The sequence below is a fragment of the Cupressus sempervirens genome, chromosome 6 (genome assembly GCF_028749045.1).
Source record: "Cupressus sempervirens isolate cs-2001-9-10 chromosome 6, ASM2874904v1, whole genome shotgun sequence".
Taxonomy (NCBI): domain Eukaryota; kingdom Viridiplantae; phylum Streptophyta; class Pinopsida; order Cupressales; family Cupressaceae; genus Cupressus; species Cupressus sempervirens.
This window is the reverse complement of record NC_143123.1, coordinates 115,397,324-115,408,728: the sequence shown is the minus strand read 5'-3', so window position 1 is coordinate 115,408,728 and position 11,405 is coordinate 115,397,324. Positions and strand designations below refer to the sequence as shown.

At 35.4% G+C, this 11,405-nt stretch overlaps 1 protein-coding gene across 1 annotated transcript in view; it reads left to right on the top strand.

Annotated features, from left to right (window-relative positions):
• Positions 1-5,508: 5,508 nt before the first annotated feature.
• Positions 5,509-11,405, top strand: part of LOC149551469 (uncharacterized) — a 30,359-nt gene continuing 24,462 nt past the window's right edge. The window contains exon 1 of the mRNA XM_089786970.1: positions 5,509-6,037. Within this exon, the coding sequence (XP_089643096.1) occupies positions 5,649-6,037 (389 nt within the window). The 5' untranslated portion in view covers positions 5,509-5,648. The remainder of the gene's footprint in view (positions 6,038-11,405) is intronic.

The following is an 11,405-nucleotide window of genomic DNA, read 5'->3' as shown; positions in this document are numbered from 1 at the left end:
TCCAATTTAGAGTTAATATTTTTGAGTAGATGTGAATAAGAGAGTTAGTAAGTTGGGATAGCTGATAGGACAAATTTAATCTTTGTCATTCTCCTTGCCTTTGTTAACCATCTTCTTTTCCAAGATTCTATTTGGCTATCGATTTTCTTGAGAATATGTTCCCAGCCCAAATTGGTATAATTACTCTTGTCAAGATATATCCCTAGGTATTTGAATGGTAACTTGCCTTTTTTAAATCCTAGTTTAGTACAGATTTGATCTTCAACTTCTTTAGCAGTATTTAAAAAGAATTTTTGATTTCTTGGCATTAATCATTTGCCCTGACGCTTTTGCGTATGTATCTAAGATATTTTTCATTTGATCTACCTCTTGTAGGGTGCTGATACCCGCAAGTATAGTGTCATCAGCAAATTGTTGGTGGGTGGTGTTTTCTACTCCATTCGTGACTTTCACCCCTTTAATTTTGCATTCTACTTGTGCCACTTTAATTACTCTTCCAAATGCTTCTGCCATTCTGATGAACAGAAATGGAGAGATTGGGTCTCCTTGTCTAATGCCTCTAGTGATATTAAAGAAACCTTCTGGGGTGCCACTGATGAGGATCAAATTTTTGGGAGTTGAGATGCGTTGAAAAATAATATTGATCCATTGTTTAGAGAAGCCAAAGGCCTCTAAGGTTTTGCAGAGGAATCTCCAATCTACCTTGTCGTATGCTTTTTGAATATCTAGTTTAAGTAACATATAGGCTTCATTATTTTTAATTGTTGAATGAATAGTTTCCTCTATAATAGAGATGCCATCTAATATAGATCTACTAGGGATGAAGCCAGTTTGTTCTTCCGAAATAAGTTTTGGGAGGTATCTTTTAAGACGATTAACTAATTTTTTTGAAAATACCTTGTAAATAGTATTACATAAAACAATAGGCCTAATGTTCCCAAGCACTACACTTTCATTCTTTTTGGGGATAAGAGTAAGAAAAGTGTGATTGATTTCAGTTAATATTTAACCTCCATTACGTGTAGCTTCTATGGCTTTCCACAACTCTTCTCCTAGAATGTCCCAGCATTGTTGGAAGAAGAAGGCTTGAAAGTCATCCAGACTCAGTGATTTATCTGGGTTGATATTAAAGAATGTTGTTTTGACCTCTTGAAGGGTAAAGTGTTCATTAAGGAATTTTCTTTCCTCCTCTGAGATCAGCTTTGGGATGTTTTTTAGCATCTCATCTTGGGCTATTCTATTTGATGAATCAAAATTATTAAGCGTGTTGCTAAAGAACTTGATAAAAATATCAGCTATTTCTGTTGGGTTTTCAGTTTGCTCCCCCTCTGAATTCTTGATTTTTTAAATGTTGATATAATTTCTATTATAAATAGTGCTGTTATGAAAAAATTTGGTATTGCGATCCCCTTCTAGGAGCCATTTTTCTCTGATTTTTGTCTCTAGAATATTTCTTCTTTAACTAGTATTTCTTCATGTTTTAAAAGGTATTATTTGTCTAGTTGGAAAGTTTCATTATTCATTCCTTTCATGATGACTTCTTTATTTAATTTACTCATTTTTTCTTCAATATCTAGTTCTTCTTTAAAAATATTTTTAAAATGTAGGTTGTTCCATTTTAAAATCTTTTGTTTTATACTTTTCAGTTTGGAGACAAGGCAGAACATTTTTGAACCCTCGAACTGTTCCTCCTGCCACCATTCTCTAATCTGATCCATAAAAGCTTTATCCATAAACCAGATTTTCTCACATTTGAAGGGATTCCTGCTAGGTTTGATCTGCATTTTGATTTCCAATTTTATTGGGAAGTGATCTGATCCGGCCACTGGTAATATTTCCGCATCACCCAGTTTGTCTATAGTGAGTTCTCCTTTTAGAATAAATCTATCAAGTCGTTATGCTATATAACACAATCCTTTCCTTCTGTTATTCCAAGCGTAAATGCCATTCTTAGTTTTGATATCCAGAAGAGAATCTTTCTGAATCCACTTTTTAAAATCTTCCATGGCTCTGCATACTTGATTACTCCCTCCCTATTTTTCTTCCTTGCTTAAAACTGCATCAAAATCTCCTCCTATAATGACTATTTCTTGGGGCATTGAGTTAATACATGTGTTGATTTCACTCCAAACTGCTAGCTTGTCTACTGATGGTGAAGGGCCATAAAAATTTATCATAACTATCTATAGATTTGATTTTGTATTGACAACTCTTACTCTCATCCAATTTGTTTGGGTGGAGAGTACTTCAATATTGATTTGCTAAGAATTCCATATTATTCCAAGTCCTCCTGATGCTCCCTGCAAATGCTGAAATTCAGATTTCCATTTTCCCAAATTTTGACTCAACTTTATTCCCTCTTCTTTATTTAGTTTAGTTTCTTGTATTAGTGAAATACCAGAATCAAATAAGGTGAGGTTACACTTTAACAAGTCTTTTTTGCTAGGGGCATTAAGGCCACTATCATTCCAGGTTGTTATTTTCATTGATCCTTGGGAAGGAACTTCCCCTTCCCAATGCGTAGTATATCGAGAATCTTGGTTTGATCCTTGACCTGTCCTACTGCCTCTCTGAGTTCTTTTAGTGATTTCCTACCACATTTTTACTTTGATTTTCCACATATTGGTGTCTTCATTCCCTCTTGATTTACTGCTATACCTATTCTTTCAAGATTTTTCTCTTCTATAACCTTTTCCGTAATAGCTGAGCCCTCACCTTCCTAGTTTTCTTATGAAATGATTTCTTTAATCAATAATTTTCCATTTTGCTGATCCTTGCCATATATGGGCTAGATAGGCCTTGAATCTTCAGTCTCTTTGCTACTATCTTTTTTGTTAGGACTGCTCATTGTTACATTCCACCAGTTTTGTTCTATGTTTGAGGAGTGGAGTGGCTCTCTTAGAGCTGATCCAGTATTATCTGACTCTAATGCAAACATATCCTTACCATTACTAGGGATTTTCCAGAACTTGTAGGTTTTCTTTTTTTCTTTTTTCCTGATAGTTATGTTGCTCCACTGGGCGGAGTCTGCTAGTGGGATGGTGACCTCTTGCTCTAGGTTTTCCTTTTGAGTAGCTACTTCTTGTGAGATTTATGTATTTTGCTCATCTCTTTTTTTTGACCTTTGTTCCTTTTGCCTCATTTCTATCAGTTCGATGTGATCGTTTTCTTTCTCCTGCCTCTGGTCCTCAATCTGATATTCTCAATTTCCTAATGTCTCCCCTATTTCTGTGACTTTAATCCTCTTCCCTTTATGTTCTTTGTGTATTTCTTTCGCTAGTAGACTCTGATCAATTAGATCATTTTGAATTAGGAGGGTTTCATGTAGAAGCTTGTTTAATTTAGTAATGTTCAAATCCATTTCTTCAATGGCCTCTTTTTCCAACTGGTAGTCCATACACTTCTTGAATTTATTTAGTGAGTGCTGATAGCTAATTTTATCCTTCCATTCTGTTCTCATTGATCTGTCCATATCCTTTCCATTGTCCAATGGTTCTTCCCTACTATCTATTATTCTTTTTTCAGGAATGTTTGCTGCTTTTTCTTCATTTAGACTTTCTCTGGAGGTTTTTGATTCTATGATAGCCTCTTCCTCCCTTACTGATTTTTTGCCTGTGCTCCTTTTTAAGGTTATATAATCTTTGATGTTATTTTTGATGTATGATTTGATAAGTTTGGATCTATAATTTTGTTAATTTCTCCTGAATATTCCTTGAAAGTTAAATTATAGATAGATTTGTTTGTAATGATCTTCCTACCGACTAGATGGTTTTGATCTGTTTTAACCAAAACCCTGATTTTATTTGTTTTGCTTAAATTATCTTCAAAACCTATTACTGTAATGAGTTACCAATTTTTTTTAATGGTGGTATCCTCCATTAATTCTAATGGAATTTCTATGTTCTCCATCCATTTGATAGTTTCAGTATTTTTAATATGATTTTTATTAAAGTTTGGTTCCCAGGCTAGGAATTTAATATGATGACCTTTGTAGAAAAAATAATTTGATTTTAGAATTTCCTCCTTATCCTTTGCATTTCGACATATAATAAACCAAAAATTTTCTGCAAAAGAGTTAAAGTTACTTACCTTATCACCCTAAATCTTAGAGATAATGCGTACCAGCATGGATCTTTTCCCTAACGGACCATTCCAATACATGTAGATGCCCTTATCTTCATAGTCCTTCCATTTTCCTTCACTATGTGAATTGCTAATGATTATTTCTTTACAGATTGTATTCTTGCCAGAGAAACTTCGCTTTGGATTTCTTGCCATTTTTTGCTTAGACGTTGTTTGATTGATCTTTCGATGTAGCAGGATGTAGACCATTTTCCCCTTAAATGGGGTTTTAATCCGCGGGTTGCGGTCATAATTTTGCTTTGGAGGTGCCAATGTGCTTTTGGGTTTAGATATATTTTCCTGGGCCTGCCCTAAAGGGATAGAATTAGCCTCTGAAATCAATCGTGGCCTTTCAAGCAGCTCCTTCTGATAGGACTTTTCACTCAATTTGGGGCTAGGGTTAAGCTTGGGTTCCGGTGCATATTTGGTTTTACTATAAAAAGCTTTTTGTTTTTGGATTTTTTCTTCCATTCCATCTTGACCATACCAGATTTGGGATGGCTTCCTCCTTTTATGCACAGTCTGCCATCCATCTTTTTTGTGAGTCTGTTTGTCATGAATTTCCTTGTTTTGTTTAGAATGTTGCCTGACGAATGTTTCAAATTTGTTTTTGCTTGCATCATGGATGTTGCCTTGATCATAATTTCGTTGTGAAAGGTCTTCGAATTTGTTACTGGTCGTCAAAGGAGGCAACGAATTCGTCTTCTACTGTTATGCAATGAGTCTCGAATTCGGACAGTGAAATTTCGATTGAGACTTTGCTTTTTTCACCATATTCGCAGAGTAGAGCAATGTTAAGCCAAAATGGAATAGTTTTAGAATTCTAGTAGTAGCGTTCCCTAACTACCTTATATTAAGAGGAGAATAACAAAATATTTAAGATAACAACAAATGATTATTTATCAAGAACTAGAATAATTAAAACTATACCTATAATAAATATTAATACATGAACAAATTAATTTTCTCCTATTAATTTTTTTCATTTTATTACTAATTCTAATATAAATATATATATATATATATATATATATATATATATATATATATATATATATATATATATATATATATATATATATATATATATATATATATATATATATATATATATATATAGGGTCAATAGGCCTTTGTTTTCTTATAAAGTTCCCAATAGAAAAAAAATGAAACTAGAATTGTACCTCACACAAATTTAGTCTTGTACTTTGAGATGTACAACCTTGTTTTCATGTTTTTCTTATCCAACTACTAGGGGAATAGGTTTATGACTAATGCGCTTTATTTATGAAGTTGAATGGAGACCCATGGCAAAAGTGTTTTGTTTTTTTTAGTTTTGATGGAGGTCAGTTTTTTTGGCTTAGCCTCTTTGTTTAAGAATGAAGGACTGAGGGATATCCATTTCGCCAAATTCGCCAGCCGCATCCCTTTTAAGCATTGAGGGACCTTGCACTAAAGAAGACTTGATCCTTGGTGGACTCTTTGTGAGCCTTCAACTTCACCGGTAGACCAAGGGCACTTTGACCATGGCAAAAGTTTTGAGTAGTAATTGTTCCCCAATAGCTTTTGGAACGAATCCTACAAGAGGGTTCCCCACTAATGGATTCCCTCCGCGTTTCAAGCGATTCCACCACAACAGGCTTTTTCCAGTGCTTTCCAATCGATTTACCTCAAACACTCTGTTCTTAGCTAGGCTTCAAACAAGGAGCACACCATTTGATGCTCAGTCGAGAAAGCTGCCTTGTGTTTTAGCAATGGGGGAGCTTGGTCATGAAAACAATAATAGTTTAAGTTCTCAAGGGGTTGTTCTGCCAGCTACTGAAATTTATGTGGAAAAGGCAGTGGAGGCCCTCAGAGCTGGGAACGTGATTGCTGTACCCACTGATACTCTTTATGGACTTGCCTGCGATGCATGGTAAGAGCCCGCCTCTTTTCTTCTTTTTCGTACTCACTCATATTTTGATGCTTTTGGCTGGTAGCATAATCTCTGGCGCTTTTTCTAAACTCCTATTCTTTCTGAACAAGTTTTGACATGGAATATAACTCCTGAATCTTTTCTTTGACACCCAGTTGTTTCAAACTAGCCTTTGCAGAAAAGAAAATTCCACTGTCTCTCTCTTCTTAACACTCATTATTCTTAAAAACAAGCTTTTAATCACATTTTCTTTTGAAAAGAAGCTCTGGCATCAAATGGAATTTTTGCGTCATTTCTTTAATCCCGTACTTTTGTGAACACGTTTTTATATGGTTATAGAGCGAATCAAAGGAAACCAATGCAGTTTGTTTCAATCGGACATAAATTCAAAGTTCTCATAATTTCTTTTCTGCACAGATGATAGGAATCACCTTGGTGGATTCTTTCACTCCAATCTCAAGATTCAATATTTGATTCTACACAAAATCCAAATGTCCTTATGACTCTTCTAGGGTTTATTCAACTCCCTCAATCCCATTATCAACTAGGTGCTCCTACCAAGTTAATCATTCATTTAAACTCTCTTCTTGCCCAAAGCACTCTAAACACCTTATGCCTCCAAAGGATCTGATTTATTACGATAATAGATAAGCTTCTATTATTAGTAATGGTTATCTATTTGTAATCTATTGTAAATATTAGAATGTTTCTAATATTAGTTAGATGTAGTTATCTGTTGATATTCTATTCTTCACGATCGTTTCCTAAGGAAACATCACTTTATTCTTTTGTATATATAGACCTCTCAGTCTCTATTAATAACAAGCAAGTATTTTACCGATTATTTCATCATATGGTATTAGAGCCAATACTTCAATTTTTTTCAAAATTATTTGTTCTAATTTTTTGAATTTATTTATGAGATATTCTCTACAATCCATCTAGGGTCTCTATTTTTTTGAGAAATTCATAGCTAATCGCATTGCAAATCGTTTTTCTCTATAACCGTTCTAGGATTTTTTGAAGAGAAAGTCTGATTGCAAATCACGACTTCTAAAATTGCGTCTATTATTGCTCGTGTTTCTGCTTGCTGGGGGGCTCAATTTAGCTAAACATCGCGAGTTTTTTTGCTGAACCGAGGGCTGTTTTTTGCAGACTATTTTCTGCATTCCTTTCTCCAAACGTGCGCCTATTACACCATTCTTTGGTGTTAGTTCTGCCCTCTTCAGCAACGTTAGTCCATGCACATCCATTCCTAAAAAAGGCTTGACGTTTTTTTGCCAGAAACAACATTTTTTCCTGCAACTTTGACCTCCATGGCCACTGACTAGGGTTCTGGTCAAAAACCCTAATTTTCAGGTTCAAATTTTTTTTTGACTACTGATTCTGGGTGCCTTGATTTTTGTGCCTCAATTTTCAAGTCAACAGATCCAAAAATCGACAACAAATTCTTTCTAGGTTTTTCGAACTCTCTTCTATGCCATCCTTCAAATTTTTTGGGTCTTCCTTTTTTGCCTTGAAGTATGCACCTTCACGTAGTGAAAAAACGTGCTATGGCATCTCTGAGTAATATTTTGCTCCAAGGAAATCAAAAGTTCAACGGTCGCAATTATGGCATGTGGAAATAGTGGATACGAACCATTTTCAAATATCGCGACAACGATAATGTGGTTCTAGTTCACAACAGTCTTCTCAGCAGAGGTGCTCTGCTCCAACTTTACAAAGCTCCAGGAAAAAGAACATTCAATGCAACTATTGCCACAAGTATGGGCACCTGAAGGTTGAATGTCAGAAACACTTAGCTGCTCTATCTAAGCAATCTGGTTTGCAGCCCACATCGGACAATGCGGAGCACTTTGAGCAGACAAAATCTGCCTTTTACGCTTTGTGACAGCTTTGTGCTCTGGATAGATTAACCATTAAGGGAGGGTATTACGATAATAGATAAGCATTTATTATTAGTTAATGGTTATCTATTTGCAATCTATTGTAAATATTAGACTGTTTCTAATATTAATTAGCTGTAGTTATCTGTTAGCTTTCTTCATCTTTCTTGTAGCTAGAATAGAATAGACAAAATCTGCCTTTTATGCTTTTGACAGCGTTGTGCTCTGGATAGATTAACCATTAAGGGAGGGTAATTAAACTTCTATTATTAGTTAATGGTTATCTATTTGTAATCTATTGTAAATATTAGAATGTTTCTAATATTAGTTAGTTGTAGTTATTTGTTAGCTTTCTTGTAGCTAGAATAGAATATTTTTATTTTTTACGATCGTTTCCGTCGCTTTATCATTTTGTATTTATAGAACTCTCGGTCTTTGCTAATAACAAGCAAGTATTTTACCAATTACTTTGTAATAAGATTCACTTGTAGGGGCTGTAGAGGCTTCAACATCATCTTGGTTTTCTTTCTTAGGTATGTGGGACTCATTCCAACCCTAATCTTACTTACCGGTTCCTTAAATTGCATTGCAAAGACCTAGTAGTCCTATTAGGTCTCACTTAGGCCTCCTATCGCTGTTTTTAGACCTTTTCTCCACAAACTTACAAAAGACCCACCAAACAAATCCACCTTTTGAATACCCTTTTGGATTCCTTAACAGATTTTGATGGTCTTAGGTTCTGACAGTGTCCATACATGCCCTAACCCACAAATGAGGGTTTGATAAGGATTTCAAGCTTTATGAGGCTTGTCACTGGTTTCTATCTCCAAAACCTTAACAAATGGATTGAGCCAAACATGTTCTTGCACACACTCCTTCTTTGGACACTCCTTTGACTTAGCAAATGATTAATTTAATGAATTGAACCCACCCCTGCAAGCATTACTGATTTAACAGTATCTTGCTCCTAGCCAGGATGCACAGAGTCACCTAGGGCTTCCTGTTAAAAATAGCAAACATGCTTTTCTGACCTCCAACCAAAAATGATATATAGTGAGTACAGAGAGTCTACTTCCATCCTGCGAAAGGCTGTACACATTTACCCGTGAGAAATGGAGTTAGAGCCCATTATGTACATGTAGCTTTGTTTAATAAAACCACTATGTACAGAGATGTAAAACAACAATATCTAACTACTGAACACAAAAAGAAGTAAATCTCAATCCATAAACATAAAGTCGCTCATGATGCAAGGGATCTGTGATAACAATAAGCTAGTTTGTTCATTCAACCTTGCAACTTTCCAACAACCAACCTATCCAAATGGATTGAGAGGGCTTAAATACATTTGTTCTTGCCATTCCAACTGTTTCTTGGGCGCTGGTAACCACCTGGACATGTATTGCACAATCTTGCCAAAAATTGTCAAAATGTTGCTCAAAATGCAAAGTTGTCAACATGACAACTTTTGCAACTTTTTGCCATTTCACACAAACTCTTGCCTCCTTGCAAAGTAATGGTGCAGAATAGTGTCTAATGTCATTCTAAGACTTCTTGAACTTTAATTAAGCCCTCCTATGACCTTGACCATCATTTTGACTTCTAGGTCCTAATTGGTCACATTGACAACATTTTGCCTATACAAGGCAACTTTGGCCAAACTTGGCACAACTACTACTTGGACATAAAAAACACACCAAAAGTATTCACAAACACACCTAGGCTCTTCATTTAGCCTTTATTACATTCCTTGACCCAATTAAGGGTCATCAAGCCAAAATTGTGTTAGGACCTTGTGTTAGTCCTAAGGTGCTCCTGCATCAACAGAGCAGTTAGAACTTGAAGTTAATACCTCTTATTAGCATCTAGGGGAATTGTTTGCCAGTGGGGGACCCTGGTTGCCTGGTAAAATGGACAAAGTGGTATTTGGCTGAGGTGTTTCTTTTCTGTTTTACCTATGTCTGTGGGGAAGTCCAGATTTTTGTGGTGAGGCATTGAGGCTTTGTAGGGTCTCTAGAGAAATACTATGGGCCATTTTTTCATTGTTATTTTATTTCAGTTTCTTGATGTTGACTTTTTGTCTTGTCAATGGGTTGAGATTAGTGTGCACAAAACGTTTCGCTTTCTCTGTTAAATGAATGATTACATCATTAACAATATTGTTTCTTGTTTAGTTTGAATTTGATCTTTCAAAGGAATGAAAATAGAAGGTGAGTGTTTGTTTGACTAGATTAATGTAATCAATTATTTTAGCACTTTTATACAACATATTTTAAAAATAAAATTATTGCATCATGTATATACTAAAGTCTGTTTCTTGTATACAACCATTAGAACTTCATTTCTTGTCGTGTTGTAATTGTCATTGCTGTTATAGTTTTTATTTCATGTTTTTTGTAACATGCTATTCTGCCTATTAGCCACCGGCTATGTTGTAGTCCAGTATGTGAATTGTTCATCCAACATCTACTGCCTCATGCTAGATGTCTTTCCTTGGGGTTTGCAGTCTAGCTCTGACAGTAAATGAAACTAAAAATACTTGGACAGGTACTCTACTGTCTCATGCCATATCTCTTTTACAGGCTGGAGTGTGAATGAAACTATTATATATTCATTTTAACTTAACTTTGAGATACCTATATAGTGAATTGGCTATCCAGTACACTGGATGGTCTGCACAGAGCCCTGCACATTCGTGTCATTCACAGTGGAGTCCATTTGAGCTGTTCTGTTCTGTATGGAAATGTGTGGTAAGAATGCTGGATCAACAGTCATTAGGAAAATATCCCACGATTTCTGTAGGTGCAAGTCTAGAGAAGAGAATAAGTTGCACTAGCAAATTACAACAGCATTGTGATTTTTCAGTGAAATGCTAATTTAATATCCTTTAACAGCTTTTTGTGATCTTTATTTCGTTAATTGGAGGTGATGTCCTCTGTTGATGATTTTGCATATGTTATGCATGCGAACAAAATTGATTGTGGCAAAGAGGCCTCACAAAATCACAAACAAAAGCATTGAAAACTCTAGCAATGATAACCTTGAGACTAAAGTATGAGCTTTTCACCATTCTTCCCATAAAAGCAGTTACTTTTGTTTTTCCTTTTCGGATAGATTACTAGAGTTTTGAAAATGGGTTTTGTTGGCTCTCAAGCAGGTATCTCTACCAATCCTAAAGAGTAAAGACTAGAACCAATACCCAAGGCTAGGGATATTGTCTATAGGGGTAATATGGAGGACTTAGACAGTACAATAAATGGACCAATGCTTGTGAGTGGGTGGGTAAACTCACCTTCATCTTGGATTTTGCTAGGCCAATGGGGGTGTACCTTGAGGTCTTTGTAATAGGATATAGTTAAAGAAATAAACATTTAGACAGAAGGTTCTAAACATCCATACTCACAGTGGTATGGATCCCTAAGAATGACACTAAATTTATGTCAGCATTTATTGCAAACAGACTCAGAAGACTCCCACCAAGT